Source organism: Elaeis guineensis, chromosome 2 (genome assembly GCF_000442705.2).
Source record: "Elaeis guineensis isolate ETL-2024a chromosome 2, EG11, whole genome shotgun sequence".
In the NCBI taxonomy this organism is placed as follows: domain Eukaryota; kingdom Viridiplantae; phylum Streptophyta; class Magnoliopsida; order Arecales; family Arecaceae; genus Elaeis; species Elaeis guineensis.
Window position 1 is genome coordinate 108,950,625 of NC_025994.2, and position 21,519 is coordinate 108,972,143.

General features: G+C 41.3%; 2 protein-coding genes across 2 annotated transcripts; both read right to left on the minus strand.

Moving 5' to 3' along the window:
• Positions 1–741: 741 nt before the first annotated feature.
• Positions 742–2,850, minus strand: LOC105049395 (scopoletin glucosyltransferase-like). The gene has a single exon (XM_010929023.4). The coding sequence runs from the start codon at positions 2,595–2,597 to the stop codon at positions 1,101–1,103; it is 1,497 nt and encodes a 498-aa protein (XP_010927325.1). The 5' UTR covers positions 2,598–2,850; the 3' UTR covers positions 742–1,100.
• Positions 2,851–15,337: 12,487 nt separating this feature from the next.
• LOC105048192 (scopoletin glucosyltransferase-like) lies at positions 15,338–17,167 on the minus strand. The gene has a single exon (XM_010927415.4). The coding sequence runs from the start codon at positions 17,050–17,052 to the stop codon at positions 15,574–15,576; it is 1,479 nt and encodes a 492-aa protein (XP_010925717.1). The 5' UTR covers positions 17,053–17,167; the 3' UTR covers positions 15,338–15,573.
• Between the last annotated feature and the right edge of the window lie 4,352 nt (positions 17,168–21,519).

Consider the following 21,519-nt stretch of genomic DNA (forward strand, 5'->3'; position numbering starts at 1 on the left):
AACTTCGTCCGGACTCCTACGGGAGCCAAACTTCGTCCCTGATTCTAATTGCAGGTAAACTTCGTCCGGACCCCTACGAGAGACGGACCTCGCCCACGACTTCACCTGCAGACTTCGTCCGGACTCCTATGGGAGCCGGACTCCGTCGACGACTCCTGCTGCAGGTAAACTTCGTTCGGACTCCTACGGAAGCCGGACTTCGTCCCTGACTCTAATTGCAGGTAAACTCCATCCGAGTTCCTACGGGAGCCGGATCTCGCCACGACTTCACCTACAGACTTCGTCCGGACTCTTACGGGAGCCGGACTCCGCCCACGACTCCTGCTGCAGGTAAACTTCGTCCCTGACTCTAATTGCAGGTAAACTTCGTCCCTGACTCTAATTGAAAAATGCAGCGTGAAAAAAAAAAAAATTTCATCAACTCTGTGCATGAGCCAATCATCGTGCGTATCGTGCACCATGGGCACAAAAAATACATGCATAAAAAATTTCTCATATCATCGTTCATGAAGATTTCGCCCTAGCTGGGTACCCGAGCCCATCTGATTAGGTGAAAATTCAATCCGGGGGCCATTTCCTTCTTTTGATTAAATACCAGGGATCGATCAAAACTGCACAAATCTAATTGCAATCACAGTCTCTTTCTCCATATAGAAAGGCATGGATGAGAAGCATAATGTCTAGAAGAGAATGAAACGCTAGTAGGGTCTAAACTTGATGGATTTGTGTTGTGTCAAATATCCGATAGCTCTGATGGAAAGGGAGTTTTATGATTTTAATCCACGTTTTTATCTCACCGTCTGCCATATATTGCGATCACAAATATATGGTGACCGAAATCGTTTCCCTCCAAGTCCAACTAACCTGCTGCTGGGTCAAAACTTATTTCTTGGGAGCCAATTTTTCCTCTTCCAAAAAAATTTACAGAACAAAAATAGGAACAATCAAAATACGGAACAAGATCGAGATCACCTGCTTACTCCCGCCCACTCGATCGATTTATTGACGGAGAGATCTGAGCGACCAATATGTGGAGAATCCAAGCAACCCGTCTCGCGTCCAAGATTTAGAAAGGATAAAAATATCCAAGAACAATTCCCTCACACTTGCTCCGCAGAGCCCATCCATTCTCTACCAGTAGTCTTCCTCCTCTCAATCAACTCCTCTATAAGCTCCCCCACGTCTGCATAAGACGATCCACCCTCCTCCACTGCCCTCCTTGCCATCTCCGCGAGCTCCCTCGCCCTCCTCCTCATCTCCTCCGCCTCCTCTCCCCCACCCATCACCCTCCCCACCGCCCTCCTTATCTCCTCCCCTGCCACCACCCTCCTTTCTGCACCAGCACGAGCAAACTCCTTCACCCCGACCCCAACCCCAACCTTCAACACCTCCACTATCAACCTCTCGTTAAAAAACTGCTCGGCGAACATCGGCCAGGTGATCATCGGCACCCCGGCACTCACCCCCTCCAAGCAAGAATTCCACCCACAGTGCGTCACAAATCCTCCAACAGCCTCATGATTCAATATAACTATCTGCGGCGCCCATCCTCTTATGATCAGTCCCTTCCCCCTTCCCACCACTTCCTCCTCGAACCCTTCTGGCAGCCAGTCCGCGTCATTTCCACGAACACCTCTCACCACCAAAATAAACGGTGTGTCCGAGGCCTCGAGACCCAAAGCAATCTCTCTGATTTGAGCTATCGGTAATTTGTACATGCTCCCAAAACAAACGTAGACCACCGATCCCGGCTTATTGGTGTTTAACCAGCTCAAGCACTGGTTGCAATCCATGGAAGTCTCATCTCCCCTCCGAGACTTCTCGATCTCATTTCTGTTGCAGAGGGACACCGGACCGACGTTCCACACCCTTCTACCCACCACCTTTCTGTAGTGTTCGGCGTAATCCGGCTCCAGCTCGTAGTAGCTATTGGCCACTACGCCATAGCTCCGCTCCTCTGAATTCTTGCACCGGTCGAAAAACGCCGCCATTTCAGGCATCTTGCTCAAGTCCCAGATTTGGGATCTCTGCATCTCGATCCGGTGGGGGAGGCTGGGAAGGACAAAGGACTCGGCGCCGCCAGGCGGGACGGACTCAAGGACTTTGAAGCTGTCTATACTGTGGGAGGCGCAGAGGTAGAAGAGACTCATGCCGTGGAACACGAGGCGCGGCACGGCAAGCTCGGCTGCGACGTCCTGGGTCGAGGAAAGCAAGTAGTCGGAGACGACGGCGTCGGGGAGTAACTCTCTGAGGACTCTGGCGAACGGCTGACGGAGAAGCTCCATTGCCTTGATGAATTTGAGCTGTATGTCGTGGTTGTTGAGGGTGACGACCAGGTTCTCGCAGCCAGGGGGGATGCCGGCCTCGGCGGCGGGGAAGGGGAGGAGGGAGAGGGCCATGGGGTGGCGGAGGGAGCAGGAGTCATTGGCATGGTCGATGGATGGCTGGATGGAGGGGGCGTTGCCCGGGGTGGTGAGGATGGTGGCTTTGACGCCGCGGCAGGCGAAGAGCTTGGCCAAGTCGACGGTGGGGATGATGTGACCTGGGGCCATGAAAGGCAAGAAGAGGATGTGGAGGTCTTGAGTGCTTAATCCCATGGTGAAGCTCCGAGAGACGGCAAACACTACTAAGGGGAGTCCTTTTTCCCCCTGTTTCAGAGATCAGGTTAAATGGGGAGAGTGTTTCAGTGATTTGTAATAAAATCAATGGAAGAGGTCTTTGGCTTGGAGTTCATAATGATTTGCAGGCGCTCCTTCGTCATGGCTTATGAAGGTCTCTTCTCCTTCTTTTGTCCCTTTCTTTTAAATTTTTTTTTAATGGTACCACGAAAGATAAGTTACTCCAACCACAGCTACCTCCGGTCCCGAGTAGGCGGTACGCTTGAATCGAGATGCCAGAAGCACTTCGAATGCCTTTTACCGACGAATAAACGACCCATCAATCGGATATCAGTAAATAATATTATAAAATAATATTGCTGCAAGACTTTAAAGAAAAGAAGATAAAATCGATGTTGAACTGAGCCGAGAAGTTGCTGAAAGTTAGATTAATATAGGCCACGAATGGATCTACGAAAGAAATTCTAGAATTGATAAAGTACCTTCTAGTTTAAAATTCTCTGATACTGAAGGCAGTCGGATTCTATAAAATAAATGATAAAAATAGAAAAAAATGAAAGTTAAGGAGAAAAGTTTTGAACGAAGAGAGAGAAAAATTTTGACTGAAGAGAATAAAAATCTTGATTCCCTTTAGTGGAGAAAAAGAATCCAATAGAGATTGGATTCTATGAATTATGACTTATCATTTGAAGAGGACCCTGCTCATCCTTATGTAAAGAGAATTTACTTATACCGTTAGATCATTAAGAAAGTTTATTAGGCCGTTAGTTTATTATAACATAATAGCTAGCTATATGAAGATCATGAACTATTTGCCCACATGATGATTAGTTGTAGTATAGCTGGAAGACAGTTGTTGTAGGATTGGATGACAGTTGCAATAGAGTCATAAAGTAACTATCTTTTTTGTAGATCACATCAATTCAGAACCGATGTCTCTTGTGGCAGATTGGGCAAAAACTGAGCTAATCACAATGCGTTGTTGGGATCTAATTTAGATCACTTCAGATCAGTACAAAATCAGTCTGAGAGTTAAACCAAGTCAGTATTTTACCGATCTGACCCAAAAGTTGATATGATTTTTCGATGACTTTGCCACATGATCAAAGATCGATCGATTGCACCAATACATGCCCCTCATTTTTCAGATCTGAAGAAAAATTTTTCACATTGAGTGTGGAAAGTAAGTCAAAAGATCTCATCTAATCTCTACTGTCAATAACAAATGTACCGTATGGTAGTTGATAGTATTAATTTTTTTAATCGTTTGAGGCGATATGTCTTTTCAAAAATGTCTCATCGAATCCTCCAACAATTATGAAGGTCTAGAGAATTGAAAATTCATTATTGCTTGGAAGGTCTACCGATATGAGTTGATTCTCTACTTGCTACGTATCATTTTGCTATTGACTATTTCAACTACCGTACAGATCAAGCTTGTGTGGCTTGATTAGAATGAGGTGAGTTGAAAGGTCTTTTATTAGAGTCATTGGATTGCGGCCAAGTGGCACCAATTTGACAGCGAATCTAGTTGATCTAAACCATTGATAAGCTCTATAAATAGGCTCGTATTCTATTTGAAACTCACTTTACTATTTTCTATGCACGAAAGCTCTGTCAAAATTTTTTCAGAGCTTTCCCTACACCAACGGAGCTGGAAAAAGAGTTTCAAATAGAGTTTTTAGAAGCTTATCAATAAAATTGTCGGAGTCAAGGAAGGGACCATTGGAGCCAAAAAAGAGTTTTCAGAAGCTTCCTTAGAACCTCTTTCTTATCTATTAGATAGATTTCTTTGTCCTCAGTCTTCTTTTTGTGCGGTTCTAGATTTTTAGATTTCATTTATCTTCGTTTCTCCTTTCTAAATAGTTTTCTCCTTCTTTCCTTTTGGTCGCTCTCCCCTTACCATTTTGTCCCCTTTTTTTCTTTATTTTTTTAAAATATATCTTTTAATAATAGTAAAATAAGTCAAGATGATTGTGTACCTCGGTCGACCCAATCTCAGCTCCAGTTCGAAGTGAAAACTCCATCTCGGATGACAGCTAAGGTCGGTACTTCAGGTTGAGAGGATCTGAAGTCTCTTCTAAGGGGATTCTTAGATTACTTTGGTTTTGATACTGAACAATCCGTCCTGATCGATCTCGATCTTCAGAAATTTAAGAATAAATATTTGATTCTTGAAGAATTTTATTTGATAGTTTTAAGTCAGAATGAAAGGGTTATTGAATCTCCAGAAAATTATATCATATTTTATGATGAGGCATTTTGGTCTGGACCTTGGTTTCCCTTACATCCTTTCATTAGTAATGTTTGAGACTTCTATAGGCTTCATCCTACTAAGTAACTCCCAACGCCATTAAGATGATCATCATTTTCATCATTTGTTGTCAGTTTGCTGTCATAGAATTTAAGATTTCTCTCTTCAGGGTGCTGTTTGTCCTGAAAAAATATCCCTATGAAAAAGACTTGTGATATTTTTCACCTCGGCTTTAGTGTAAGTTTGGTCCAGGCCTTCCTTCTTCCATCCATAATTAGAAGAACCACTTTTTTTTCGATTCTTCAAGTGTCCCTTGGGGTTTCAATTACAATTGACGTAAGCCTAAAACCAAATGGAACTCCAACAATAAAGTTTTATCCGGAGACGAGGAGGTTTTTATAGAGCTACTGGATATGGAGGTACCCAAATTGAGCTAGCTGATGAACGATCAATCCCTCTTTGATGCTAGCGTCAGCCAAATCTCTTCCCAGGATGAGTCTGATGTCGATTTCTGTTCAGCTGATTCTCTTCGATTTTTACTGATCTTAGGATTATCCCTCTGATCAAGTACTTCAATTGGTAGGCTTCTACTAATTTTTTTTTTATCTTTGTAGCTATCAAAAAGCACTGCCTTGCAAGCATTTGATCTCTTCGCATTTCTTCTACTCCATCTTTTGTTAGAAATTGGACTAATAAATAATAAATGGAGACCACTGTTTTGAGAGCATTGAGTCCAAATTGCCAAGAATAGTATTATAAACTAACAATATTTTGACAATCAGGAAGATAAGTTGCACAGTCGATCGATATGGTCCTTTTCCTACGGTGACAGGCAAAGTGATTTATCCTTTAACAGCTATAAGATTTCTAGAGAATCTGATCGACGATGTACCGACTTATTTTAACCGATCTAGCATATTTATTTTTTGAAATACGTCATAGAACAATATATCGGCAAAACTTTCATTATTAACCAATATTCTCTTTTCATCATATTTTGCTATTGTCATAGAGATGACAGCAGCATCATTGTGAGGAGTCCGAACTCCTTGAATATCAGCATTAGAAAATGAAATGACATTATCGGTGTGCTATCTCTTTGGAAAGGATTCTCGCCTACCCTCCAATCTCCATCAAGATCTGAGATCATATTAATGACCCCAGCAATAGACCGATTGAGTTCAGCATCGTCGTTAGGCTTTTAGTGCTGTTCTGTAGCTTGAATTGTCCGATCTTGGACATATTTGCTGGGATGATCTCGACGGATCATAATTTCAATTTCATCTTTAAGCTGCTGACATTCTTCAGTATTATGATCATGGTCTTTGTCATAGTGGCAGTATTTTTTTTGTCTTTTGGAGCTTTCATAGGGTTGGACTGATGAAGATATCCTTGATCCTCTATTTCCATCAATATCTGGACGTAAGGAACAGACAAAGGGGTATAGGTATTAAAATACCAAGGTGGACTTCTTGACCTCGAATTCTTCTGAGGTAGGCCAGAATTGTTCCCTAGCCAACCTCCATGGTCTTCTTCTCGAGACCATTTTCTCCCATTCTTTTTCTTCTTCACCTATCAGAGTATGCTCTCTTCTTCTTCAATTTGAGCATACTTTCAGACTTGGACCAATATTTGCTTATAGATGTTTGAGTAATTTTTATTGAAGGAGAAGATCAGATGATTGTTTCGGAGCCTTTGCTTCAAATCTGCCATTACAATGGACGCATTGAAGTTTTACTTCCAACGTAGTGGTGTTGAAACATGCTGTATATTCTCGAAGAGATTCGTCTTCTTTTTCTTTGATAGTAAAAAGACTTAATATTTTTTAAATGGACCCGGTTATTATCAAAATAAGTGATGAATAGACTCGCCAACTATTCGAAGGAGGAAATAGATCCTGGTTGGAGTCCAAAAAATTAGATTCTCGCAAATTTTTTGAAGATAATAGGAAAGGCGACACAAAGCAAGGTATCAAACGCTCCTTGTAGTCTCATAGCAGCTCTAAAAACTTCAAGATGATCCAGAGGATCAGTAGAATCATCAAATGGTTTCATCGTTGGCATCTTAAATTGAGAAAAAACTGATTCACTCAGAAGTTCTTGAGAAAAAAGAGATCATAGATTGAAATCTCTTCTATTTTGGGGATGGCTTCAAAGCTGTACTTCCATTAATTTTCATTCGAGATTTTGAATGTTTTGCTCAAGACCTTCTTTTTAGTATGATTTTCTACTGTGTGGAGTAGATTCTCCTTCAAAAGATTGATCGGTGTATGCAAGATAATGATCACGATAAAGATCTTGGTGAATCGATTGCTGAGTATGATGAGATTGAGCTTCTTAAGGGACTGCTTCTTGCTGTTATTCTGTGATACACTGGGGCTGTTGTACCGCAGTAGTAAGAGCCTGAATTTGTTGAACTAGTAGATTAAATTATTACGGATCCACGATATTTGGAGGTTGAGTATTCTCCGATGCATCTCCTAGAGAAGATAGTGCAGATAGAAGATAATTTTGTGCTTTCATGTTCACCATTTTCATAGGTATCTTTCGGAAGTGCCCTTCCTCTAGCGCCAATCTATTGCTGCAATGCTCCGAAAGAAAAAAAATTGAGGTTAGTGTTGAGCTGAGCTGGAGAGCTGCGAAAGTCAGATAGATGTAGACTATGAATGGATCTACGAAAGAAATCCTAGAACCGATAGGATACCCTCCGATTTAGGATCCTCCGATACTTAAGTCAATCGGGATCTTAAAAATAGATGGTGAAAATAGAAAAAATGGAAAGTAAGAAGAAAAGTTGTGGATGGAGAGAGTGAGAGTTCTTGATTCCCTTCAATAGGAGAAAGAGTTCAGCAGAGTCTAGGCTCTATGAATTATAACTTATCCTTTAGAGAGTATCCTGCTCTTCTTTATATAGAGGGAATTTACTTAGGCTGTTGGACCGTTAAATGAGTTTGTTAGGTCATTAAAAATTTATTAGGTCATTAATTTGTTATAACAGAATGATCAACTGTATGGAGATCATCGGCTATTCGCACACGTGGTGATTAACTGTAGTATAGCTGTAAGATAATTGTTGTAGGATTAGACAATAGCTGCAATAGAATCATAAAGCAACTATCTTTCTTCTAGGCCACATCGATTCTGGACCATAGAGTACGATTGCAGGTGAATTGGATTCTCCTATTTTCAATTAAAAATATATGATGGGACTAGAAGCGAATTGGACCCCCCCTGTTTTCAATTAAAAACGCATGATTGTCAATAGAATTTTATATGAGATGGATTATTCATGGTGTTCACCTTTCTGGATGTAATAATCTTACTTCTTTTTAGATAACCGTTGTATAATTAATTGTCAATTGATGTTGTTGATTATAATTTTTATATAATTGTCATTAAAAATCTTTCATGAGATGGGTTTTTCATGATGTTTACACTATATAATTCCTAATTTTCTGGTATAATATATTTGTAGTATAATTAAGTGATCTTTTTGTGCCTGTTTTTATAGTTTGTTTGTGAATTTTTCTCGACTGGACCTGAATGGAAATGGACCAAATGAATTCCAGTTCTATTCAAGTATTGATAAGATTTGGATTGAGCTGATCCCAAATTCACTTATGTTGTGAATGCAGTCGATATATAGCTTTTACTGATATTTACTGGTACCAAATACAGCCAATATGCAGCTTTTATTGGTTCTTTCTATGCTGATTTGTCAAAAATGATCGTAGGTGTGCAAATTCACTTGCGTTGTCTGTATAGTATGTTAAGATGCTGCAATTTGCTTACAAGATTAAAAAGCGCAATCCATTCATGCTGTGATATTTAGAATTTCTTCAAATCTATCAAATTTGTTAGCAGATTATCTTTCAATAAGTGTGGAGCAGTATTGGTGTAGGACAAAACAAAATTTTTTGTTTTGTTCTACTAAAAAAGTTTGTGAATAGTTTGATAGTCAAATTTATCTTACATGATTTTATCTATGGACTTTGGGTTCCTTAGCAATCAACTCTGGGGATTTCAAGGTACTTTACAAAATTATCTTCTTCTAATCTGCAAAACGATACCTTAAGTGGGACTTTTAGCTTACATTCTCCTTGGTTTCATCAATTTTCTTATAACAGAGGAGAAAGGAGGATTTATGAATTTCTAATCTGCTACTTAAGAATTCTTGTTGACAGTATTTTATTAGATCGAACAAAGAGCTGACGTGGTGGAGTGCTATAAGCCCAATGTCCAGCTACTCTGGTAGATCGGGTCTAGAAAATAATTTCTCAACAACGAGAGATTTTGTATTGAATTGTGGATATTGCAGCTCCAACAATCAAAAGAGTTGGATGGTCTCTCTCCCTTTCTCTTTTAAAAGATAGTCATTACGTTAAATCATAGTGCAGGTGAAAGTGCTACATCACCTGGGCAATGAGACTCAATAAATCTGTATGAACAATTCAATACAATTTCAAAAATCCAAGTAGTAGAATAAAAAATAAGTATCCTTAGGGTTAGAAAATTAACGGTAAAATAAAGTGGTAAAATTTTATGATCAGAATATTATAAAATAGTCCGATCACTGGCTTGATAGGATCCGAAGCATGCTAGACACTAATCTTTCGGGTCCGTTCTTTTGTTGGCAAAAAATTTATACAGAAAATTATATTTTTTTGAATAAGTATTTCATAAATAATATTTAGATAGAAAAATAATTTATTCATATTCTTTTGTATTATTATTTTCATAGATAAATTATCACGATCTATCCATATTTTTCATAATACCCTTTATTATATAAATATTATTATATATAATAATATATTATATTCTTATATAATATAAATATCTTATATTAGTATAATATATATAATAATATAGTATATTATATTATATTAATATATACTATTATATATTAAACATATTATATTATTATTATAATATTATATAAATATATATAATATAATATAATAATATATTATATAAATATTATATTTTATTATTATACATTGTATTATATTATTATGATATATTATCATACATTATATTATATTATATTATTATTATATTATAACATAAAATATTAATATATTAAATTTTAAATTTTATATAATAATATTATATTATATATTATATTATATAACAATAAAATGATATATTAATATTTTATATGATAATGTTTTTATATTATTATAATATATTATATAAATATTATATGTTATGATTATATATTTTGTTATATTATTATAGTATATTATCATATATTATAATACTATAATACATTATATTGTTATATTATAATATTATAATATAAAAATATTAATATATTATTTATTTTATTATTGTATGTAATATAATATAATATATATTATATAAAATTATTATATATAATAATATAGTGTAATATATTACAAATATCAATATATAATATATTTTATTATTTTATTATTATATATTATTATAATATATTATCATATATTATATTATATTATATTATATTATATGAATATATATTATTATATAGTAATATATTATATTATTATATGGTTAAGGGTATATTAGGAATGAATTAAAAGAGTTACTTTTTCAGTTGATGGCAAAGTGATTTAGCCACCTCATAGATGGATAAGATTTTTTTTCATTTGATGAGTAAATACTATATATAAAAAAGTAACTTATCCATCTTGAAAAATATGAAAATATAGATAAATTAATCAATGAGAAAGTTGATCAATTTTTCATGATATTTATCCATAAAAGAATAGACCCTTAGAGAAATTTCGATCATCTTTTTTCAGCACAGGCTTCAGGCTTGTTTTCTCTTTACTAGATGTATTGTGACTCCAGCAGATCCTCGATAAACTCATAATTGGTCAGAAGTTGTCTAGATAAGAAAATAAAAAATGGAGAGAATATAATTAAGAGAGTAGAGGATAAAATAGCTTTTTATTCTCGAGCTGCTTTAGATGGGAGGAGAGGATGTTGTATCCAATGGACTTGTAGAGGATTCCTTTTATAAGCATCCAAAGGTGTAACCCCTATATAAGTCCATAAAGATCGATTACCATCCAAATAAAATCAGCTCAATAACTTACCTCCAATGATAAAAAAAAAGGTTAAAATTTTTCAAAAAATCATAATAATTAAAATATTTCATATACATTAAATATTTAAAATGGTCAAACAATATTTGAATTTTAATTCTATATATAACAATCCCCCACAAGATTCAAAGATTTAAAAAAAATAAAAATATAGAAATAAATTTTTATCTAGGTAACTCGTTCAATGTAATAGACAAATATGTCTTTTGGACTTAAACCTCCACTTAATGATATCAAATTTTGCTTATGACAATTCAAGAGTAGTTGAAGCTTTGAACTTAGGATCTTTATATCATAAACTTAACTTGAAGCACAAATTGCGCATTACAGTCATGTGCTGTATCTCAATTCTATAAGTGCTCTAGAGAATAAGTCTTAATTCCCATAGACTGCAGCCTCACAATCACACTCATATAGGTGAGTCTCTAAGGATATTTGCAACAATATATCCTACCATATTTATAGCTTTGATCTTATTAAGAATTGCACTCAACCTTAGCAATCAGAGTAATAAGCATTAACATCAATAGGGATAGACCTCTAGAGATATCTCCTCAAGTGCTCTTCCTGATTACTCAATTAATTTATTTTTATCCATTAAACCTAGTTTATAGGATCTCCATTTATATAGGTTGGGTTGCCATAGAAGACAATCTAATCTATAGAATTAAGCCCCATCTCTCTTGATGTATCTATCGCTAAAGCTCTAGAGAGGCCTTTAGTAAAAGGATCAGCAAGATTTTTCACAGGCTTAACAAAATTAAGCGGTACAATACCAGTCTTTTTAGGATCTTTGATTATTTAATCATGAATCTTGATGTTTTGGCATTATGTTTCTTGCTGTGTACTCTCATTATAGCTGCTCAGCTATTATAATGCATAGATATAGCCGATATTGACTTTTTCATCAAAGGAATATCTAATAGTAGAATTCTTAGCCATTCAACTTCTTTAGTAGCTTCCTTAAGAGCTACTAGCTCTGCTTCCATAGTTGAATGAATTATCAATATCTGCTTGCATGATCTCCAAATGACTGCAGTTCTACTCAAGATGAAGACATGACCACTCATTGCTTTAATTTATCACTATCAGAAATCCAATTTGTAATGCCATATCTTTTTAGGATAGTGAGATATCCAATATAACAGAGATCATAGTCAATGATTCTCTTTAGATATGTGAGTACTCTGACAAATACACTCCAATGAGTCTGGTCAGATCGACTGGTATATCTACCAAGTCTTCCTACTATATATGCTATATCAAGTCTAAAATTATCTACTAGATGTCTCAAACAGTCAATTATTTAAGCATATTTTAATCATAAAATTTCATCTTTTTCATTTTATTTTTCGACGATACTGGTTTCAGCACTCATGTTGTCTTTCGAGGTCTTTATATCTAGAGATCTATGTTTTTTTTTATCTAAATAGAGACCATTTTTTTTGGTAGAAATGGAGCACTCATACATTAGATCATCTAGACCATTAGATCATCTAGACTCATATCTTCTGTCTTATGTTGGAGAGAGTTGAAAATAGTTTAATGAAGAAGGAATGTTATCAATAATAGCAGCAGCCATTCATCAAGATGGATCCCTTGGCTATGATCCCTTGAGCAAGATTCTATAGTTCATGAACTTGCTCCAAGATCGGATGGCTATTAACTATTTTATAATTAAAATATTGATCAATAATATATTTTTTAATCTGGCATCTTTTTTACCATATTTTCTTTCTAAGGACTCTCAAAGTTCTTTTGAGGTTCTTTTGTTGATGAAACAACAAAAAGAAAATCGGATGGACAATTAAGAATGCATCCATGATAGATATAGTCATCTCGGAGAAACTTAATCAAATAGGACTCTTAATTCTGGTGAATAGGACCTTCTCCTACCATAAGAATGTCCTGCATGATCACATAGTAGAGGTCTAAGGCAATAAGCAAGTACGTAATTTGGTTTTGCCACCTTTTAAAGAGATGACCATTAAATTTCTTAGGTTTGAGAGAATTATCCTCAATAGGAGCCATAGGATAAAAGGGGACCAAGAGTTTCTCTAAAGAATGTTAGATATTAAAGATAAAAGAAAGTGATAAAATCTTGTTATCGGAAGACTACAAAATAGTCTGGTCACTGGCTTGATAGGATCCGAGGCGTGCTAGATACTGATCTTTAAAGAAATTCTGGTCACTCTCTTTTCAATACGGGCTTCAGACTCAATTTTTCATCAACATACAATGGACTCGATCTACTAGAGCGAATGTGACTCTGATAGATTCTTGGTGAACTCACAGTTGGTCAGAAGCTACCCAGATAAAAAGATAAAAAATGAGGAGAATATAATTAAGAGATCAAATGATGAAGTAGCTCTTTATTCCTAAGCTACGTTAGATGGGAGGAGAGAATGTTGTGTCCAATGAGCTATTGGGGGACTCTTTTTATAAGCATCCAAAGATGTAACCCCCCATACAAGTCCATAAAAATCCATTACCATTCAAATAAAACCAACCCAATCACTCTCTTCCAACGATCAAAATTTTAAACAAAAAATTATAATAATTAAAATATTTAATATATATTTAACATTTAAAACGATCAAAAATATTTAAAAAAAATAAATTTTAATTTCATATATAACACTCAGACAGTCCAACATGAGAAAATAGATACTCTATCCCTCATATATCTTGTCATACATTTTAGTTGGCCATTCCTGAGACAGTCCAATCATGGCATCAAACAAAATGCAAATGAATCACATCATTCATGAAGATTTTGGCTTAGCTTGGTATCTGAGCTCATCTGATTAGGAACTCATACAAGATGAAAATCCATTCTGAGGGCCATTCCCTTCTTATGATTAAATATGCATGGATTAACCAAAACTGCACAAATCTAATTGCATTCCAATCTCTTTCTCGATCCAGAAAAGCATGGATGAGAAGGAAATATAATATCTAGAGAAGAATAAAATGCTAATAGGGCCTAAATGTAAGGTGCAATTTTTTTTTTTTGAAGAGGTAAGGAGCGATATGTGCCAAACATGAGATAGCTGTGATGGAAAGGGAGTTTTATGATTTTAATCCACATTTTTATCTGAGAGTCTACATATATTGCAATTGCAATATATGATGACCTAAATAGTTTCCCTCCAACTAACAGGCTGCTGGGCCAAAACTCATTCCTGAGGAGTCTATTTTTCCTCAAGAAAATCTTTGTGCACCACATGCAATGCAATAAAATTGATGTAGAGCACATTACTCAATTATTATGGACCATGTCGCATACTTAACAATGGGACAGACATTTAATACCCTCCAACTTTTTTTTTCTTTAATTTTTAATGACAAAAATATCTTTTCCTCTGTATAATAAAAAAAAAATATTATTATTACTTCCTAATGCCTTGTATGACTTCTCATGAATATATATGATATCTTAAACTATATATATATATATTTATTTATTTATTTATATATTTATAATATCTTGATAATATATATCACCTCCTGATGCCTTGTATAATTTTTTATGAATATATATGATATCCTAAATTTTATAAATGACTTCCTATAAATATACATCACATCCTAAACAATATATATGACTTCCTAATACCTTATATAACTTTTTATAAATATCTATGACATTTTGAATGATATATATGACTTCCTCTAGATATATATATGACATTCTGAATAACATATATGATTTTCTAATGCCTTATATGACATCCTGTTAATATATATGACATTCTAAATAATATATATAATTTTTTATGAATATATATAATATCCTGAATAATATATATAATTTTTTGATACTTTATATGATTCACAGAAAGTCGTATAAGACATCAGGAAGTTATATATATTGTTCAGGATGTCATATATATTCACAAAAAATCCTATAAAGCATTAAAAAATTATGTATATTATTCAAAATATCATATATATTTACAGAAAGTCATATAAGATATTATACGGTCATATATATTATTTATGATGCCATATATATTCATAAAAAATTATTTATGACGTTATAAAGCCATATATATTACTCAGAATGTCATATATATTCACGAAAAAATATATATATTATTCAAGATATCATATATATTCATAAAAAATTATATAAGCTTTAAGAGGCTATATATATTATTTAGGATGTCATATATATTGTTTAGGATGTTATAAAAATATAGAAAGTCATACAAGATATCATGAAGAAATACTACTATTTTTTTCTTTGTTTTATGGAAAAAAAAATATTTTTATCATTAAAAATTAAAAAAAAAAATGTTGAGCGGTATTAAATGTCCATCACATCTAAATGAGCTATGTACCTTAATATTATCGGGCACGCTCCAATTAGTGCATAAAGAATTACTCATTTTTCCTCTTCCAAAATAATTTACAGAGCAAACTACGAAAAAGGAAAAGACTCAACAATATTGAGATCACCCGCTTACCCTGCCCGCTCGATCGATTTATTGAGTTCTAGTTCTGAGCAAGCAGTATGTTGAGAATCCAAGGATGCCGTCTCCTATCCAAGATTTAAACAAATCCATGAACAAATTCCCCCTCTCTTGCTCTTTAGAACCCATCTATTCTGTCCCAGCCGTCTTCTTCCTCCCAATCAGCTCCTGGATAAGCTCCCCCACCTCGACATAAGACGATCCACCCTCCTCCACCGCCCTCCTTGCCATCTCCGCAAGTTTCCTCGCCCTCCTCCTCATCTCCTCCGCCTCCTCTCCCCCATCCATCACCCTCCCCACCGCCCTCCTTATCTCCTCCCCTGCCACCACCCTCCTTTCTGCACCAAAATGAGCATACTCCTTCACCCCGACCCCAATCCCAACCTTCAACACCTCCACTATCAACCTCTCGTTAAAAAACTGCTCGGCGAACATCGGCCAAGCGATCATCGGCACCCCAGCACTCACACCTTCCATACAAGAATTCCAGCCACAGTGCGTCACAAATCCCCCAACAGCCTCGTGATTCAATATAAGTGTCTGCGGCGCCCATCCTCTTATGATCAGTCCCTTCCCCCTTCCCACCACTTCCTCCTCGAACCCTTCTGGCAGCCACTCCGAGTCATTTCCACGAACACCTCTCACCACTAAAACAAACGGTTTGTCCAAAGCCTCAAGCCCCCAAGCAATCTCTCTGATTTGAGCTATGGGTAATTTGTACATGCTCCCGAAACAAACGTAGACCACCGAGCCCGGCTTCTTGGTGTTTAACCAGCTTAAACACTGGTTGCAATCGATGGAAGTCTCATCTCCCCTCCGAGACTTCTCGATTTCATTTCTGTTGCAGAGGGACACCGGGCCGACGTTCCACACCCTTCTACCCACCACCTTTCTATAGTGTTCGGCATAATCCGGCTCCAGCTCGTAGTAGCTATTGGCCACCACGCCATAGCTCCGCTCCTCTGAATTCTTGCACTGGTCGAAAAACGCCGCCATTTCGGGCATCTTGCTGGAGTCCCGGATTTGGGATCTCTGCATCTCGATCCTGTGGGGCAGACCGGGAAGGACAAAGGACTCCGCGCCGCCAGGCGGGACGGACTCAAGGACTTTGAAGCTGTTTATACTGTGGGAGGCGCAGAGGGAGAAGAGACTGATGCTGTGGAACACGAGGCGCGGCACGGCAAGTTCGGCGGCGGCGGCGTCTTGGGTCCAGGGAAGGAAGTAGTCGGAGACAACGGCGTCGGGAAGTAACTCTCTGAGGACTCCGGCGAACGGGTCACGGAGGAGCTCGCATGCCTTGATGAATTTAAGCCGCATGTCGTGGTTGGTGAGGTTCATGGTGACCAGGTTCTCGCAGCCATCGGGGAGGCCGGCCTCGACGGCGGAGAAGGGGAGGAGGGAGAGGGCGATGGGGTGGCGGAGGGAGCAGGAGTCATTGGCTTGGTCGATGGAGGGCTGGATGGAGGGGGCGTTGCCCGGGGTAGTGAGGATGGTGGATTTCACGCCGCGGGAGGCGAAGAGCTTGGCCAAGTCGACGGTAGGGATGATGTGGCCTGGGGCCATGAAAGGGAAGAAGAGGATGTGGAGGTCTTGAATGGTTGCGGCCATGGCACACGCTTGACGAGGAAGGGGATTTTTTTTTGTTTTCCCCTCCCAGTTTCAGATATCAGGTAACATGCGGTGAGTTGTCTAATAATTTGTAGTGGAATCGATGGAAGCAGCCGTTGGCTCTGGAATTTATGATGAAATGCGATGGGGACATGCAGGTGCTTTTTCTTCGTCATTGCTTAATGCTTACGGAACGTTTTTGTCCAAAAAAATGGACAGGACCATGGAAGATAAGTTTCATCTAGCCCGCTAACCTCCGGTTTAGATTACCCGATTGGTTCGTCTAATTTCCAACTGCTACTCTTGAATCGTGATTCCAGACGCACATTCAACGCCTTCTACTGTCGAATAAAGTACTGATCAATCATAATCTGACATATCAGAAAAGAATATTATGAGGTAGGACTGCAAGTGAAATATTGGTTTCTCCTGTTTTTAATTAAAAATACATGTTCGTCAATCAAATTTTTTATGAGATGGTTTATTCATGGGGCCCAGCTTCCTGAATATACTAATCTTACCTCTTTTTGGCGAAATGTTGTATAATTAATTGTTAATTTGTGTTGTTGATTATAATTTTTATGTAATTATCAATAAAATTCTTTCATGAGATGGGTTGTTCATGGGTCCGCATAATATATAATTATCAATTTTTTGATATTATATATTTATAATATAATTAAGCAATCTTTTTATACATCTTGTTGCGGCCAATCGCCTCGTAGCCCGATCGCCTGGAAGCATGCACCTGCAAAAGGAAGTCCGCACTGACCGGAGGCGGCTCCGGTGGGGACCCTCCGACGGTCAAGTCAGAGAGGTGACTGGGCAACAGTGAAATGCAGACAGAGAGCTCTGAGAGGGAGAGGGAGAGAGAGAGAGAGGGGCGAGCCTGCGTATGTGGGAGAGACGGGCGGATCGATCCCTTGCACTGTTGCCTTCCCCGGTATATATAGTGGAGTACGGTATGGCGCCATCATTAATGGCGCGGACAAGTGAGGAACTGTCAACTCACTGTAGACTGTCAGAGCCGCCGTGAAAATGTCACGTCGCCGTGTAGCCGTCTAATCACCAGGGTTGACCCGGTTCTCGGCGGGACAACGCCCCTAGGTGACCGTGCCGCATGTCCGTGTCAGAGCTGACAACGTCTGGCGGCCGTACGGCGGTTGGTGGAGTCGGCCGACCCAGGGTCGGTGGCCAGCAGAGTGGCGTCGGACTCCTCCGTCGGTCGGCGAGCTTCATGTGGGTCGGCTAACGGACCTCTGGGTTTAGTCGGTCGGGAATGGACCATGGAATGGCCGCAGTTAGCCGCTGATGGCGTCCGTCGGCCTGTCGCCCGACCTATGATCGGCCAGGCAGAGTCGTCCGTCGGGTCGTCGGTTAGTCGGCCGGGCTGCCAGGTCGGGCCCTCCGATAGTCGGTCGGTCGGGCTGCCAGACGGTCGGGCCCTCCGACAGACGGTCGGTCGGTCGGTGGGTATCCCCCAACAGTTGCCCCCCTCCACTCTCAAGTCGGGTGGAGAGCTGGTCGATGCCTTCATTCGGGTAGCAAGGCCGGACGACTGGGAGTGGATTTGTCGCAAGTGCAGATCCGACCGTACCGCCGGCTGATCCGTTGTCAGACATCTCACGAATCCCAGTGATCCGAACGTCTAGTCGATGCCGGAAGTCGCGCCGGCGTCAGGTGTCAGACGCCACGTCTTGTCGTTGTCAGCCGTCACGTCGGTGCCAGAAGATCGGGTGCCGGACGATACCGCATCAGTCGATCGGATATTCGGCGCCGATCGTGGATGAGGCGTCCCATCGGGAACGCGGACCGGCGCGGGCGGCCGACGGCGGAGCCAACCCCCGCGCGCCGCGTGTCAAGGTGGTTGGCCGGCGCCCGCTCCGGCATTTAATGCAGGCGGTGCGGGCGTCCCGGGGCGAAGCGCGCCGAATCCTTAGCCAACCGGCGGGCGCCACGCGTCGCGCATCTGGGGGACCTTGGTCGGCGCGGGAGCATCTCGGCCGTCGGTCGGCCCTATATATATAGGACCTCCCGGACCCTGACCCACATTTGCCATTTGCTGGGGAAACTCTGTCCGGGCGATTTTTCGGTCGTCGCGGGCAGAGCTCTTCTCTACTTCCGGAGGGTCCATCGGGTTCGTGGTCCTCCTTCCCCTTCTTGCTTTCTTCCCTCCTTTCCTTTCTTTCGGTTCCTGCACAATGACCAGGAAACCGACTCAGGGAGCTCGGTCGGGGAACCCGACCGACGACACCCGATCGGCTCCGGAAGATGAGGCCTCCTCGCTTTCGGGGCCGAACGTCGATCAGCTTCGGGAGCACTATCGCATCCCGGAGCAGTTTCGGCTCTATGCTCCAGGGGCCGGCGGTCGGGTCAACAACCCTCCGCCCGGCGACCTGGGGCTGTACGTTGAGGACCTTCGTGCGGGTCTTCGACTTCCGATTCCGGAGTTCGTCCGGAATCTGCTTGATTACTACGGACTCTGTCCGGCGCAACTGGCGCCGAACTCTGTCCGGCTAATCATTTCTTTCGCGCTGTTGTGTCAGCTCTTGCCGACCAACCCCCGCGTTTCCCTCTTCCGGGCCTTCTTCGTGCTCCGACCCCACCCTAAGGCCCGAGGGTGGTGGCTCTTCAACCCCCGGAAGGGTCTTGCCTTCATAACCGGTCTTCCATCGTCCATTCATGGATGGAAGAACCAGTTTTTCTTTGTTTCCTCTTCCTCCTCTTGGGGCTTTCCTTCTCGCTGGGGTGTACCCCGAACTGAGGCCAACGACAACAGTCGGGTCGACGTGGACGACCGGGAGGACTTCCACCGACTCAAAGACATGTTGGTCCCGAAGCAGAGGGAGCTTGTTACCGAGCAAGCTCTCTATGATGCCGGCCTGAGTCTGGTCCCCCGAATAGGTATCGCCCGATTCCTCAGCTTTTCTTTTTGTTCGGCTTTAGGGTAGTTCCGGTCCGATTTTTAACAGTGGTCGGTTTTGCAGGGACACCGCCGAGGATGAGGCCGACCGACGCCGAAATTCGTCAGTTTGCCGCCGCGAGGAAGAGGCCAGCGTCGGGGGCAGGCCCTTCGCGCCCTTCCAAGAGACCAGTCCCAGTCCCGCCAACCGTGGAAGCGTCGGCGACCGAGAGGTCGGAGCCGATTATAGCCCTCGCGGCTCCGACCGTCCGAGTCGAGGAGAGGCCGACCGAGGAAGTGGCCGAAGGAGTGTCGGCGGTTTCGCCGCCGCGGGTGGAGCCTGGTGTCGTTCGGGAAGCCGAACATCGTCCGGAGGCGTTCGCTGGCGCAACGGGGGGCGCCGGGTCGAACTCCAGCGTCCCATCGCTGCTAGCCCCGTCGGTCGGGGCAGCTGATCGGGGGAAAGCCCCGATGGAGCCCTCGGAGGAGGAGAGATCAATGCCCCAAAGCGCATACTACCCCGAGGGTGCATCGGCCTTGGCCGATCACAACCTTGCGAGGAGGTTGTGCCAGGGGATCCTCCTCCCTACCGACGTTCAGTCGTTGCGATCTCGGCAGGTGACCGAGATGCTGTCGCGGTTCTACCCGTCGATGGTGGAGGTAAGCTTCGCGTCCCCTTTTTCCTTAAAAATTTTTGCTTGCCACATAATTCTGACAAAGCTTTTTTCCGTCGGCAGCTGATCTTCACCATGTCCGAGTTGGAGGCCGGATACCGAAGGTTCGGCGACGTTCTGGCAGCCTTCAAGGAAAGGTCGGCGGCGGCCGAGGCCGAAAGAACGATGCTAGTCGACCAGCTACAGGAGTCGGTCGACCGGGAGGCCAAGTTGACGGACGAGGTCTCCCGGCTTATGGCCGAACTGAAGTCGGCCAAGAAGGAGGCCAAGCACAAAGGCCGGGTCGTGCGTCGTCTTCGACGCGAACGGGACAGTGCCACCTCCGAACTCCAAGGGGAACGCGAGCAACTTCGGGTCAGCCTGGGGAAGCTCGCGGAAACCGAAGAGGACTTGTCCATCGCCCAAATCGACGCCGAAATTGCCAGGGCCGAGGCGGAGTTGGCGAAGGAGGAGCTGGCCCACGTTGAGGACGAGGCACGGTCGGCGAGGGAGTCGGCCGATCGTGCGGTTGAGGACTTCCGGGCCTCCGACCGGTTCAAGGAGGAGATGCTCGAATCGGGCTTCGCCTCCTACCGGGTCGGGTTCGAAGATGGTCGGGATGCCGTCCATGCCTTGTACCCGGAGGTGGACGTCAGCCGAGTCGCGCCGCTACTCGCCGAAGAGGACGGAACCGAAGAGGAGGCCGACCATCAGTCGGGAGACATCATCCCAACGGAGGAAGCCGTCCCGGAGCAGGAGCCGACCGGAGGTCCCTTGCCGACTGAAGGACATCCTTCCGCCGCCGACCCAGCGCCGCTTATGGTCGAGACGCCGATTCTTCCCGATCCTCCGTCGGTCGAAGAGATTATCCAGGACGAATGATCGGTCCAGCCGACTGTCTTCCTTTTGTTT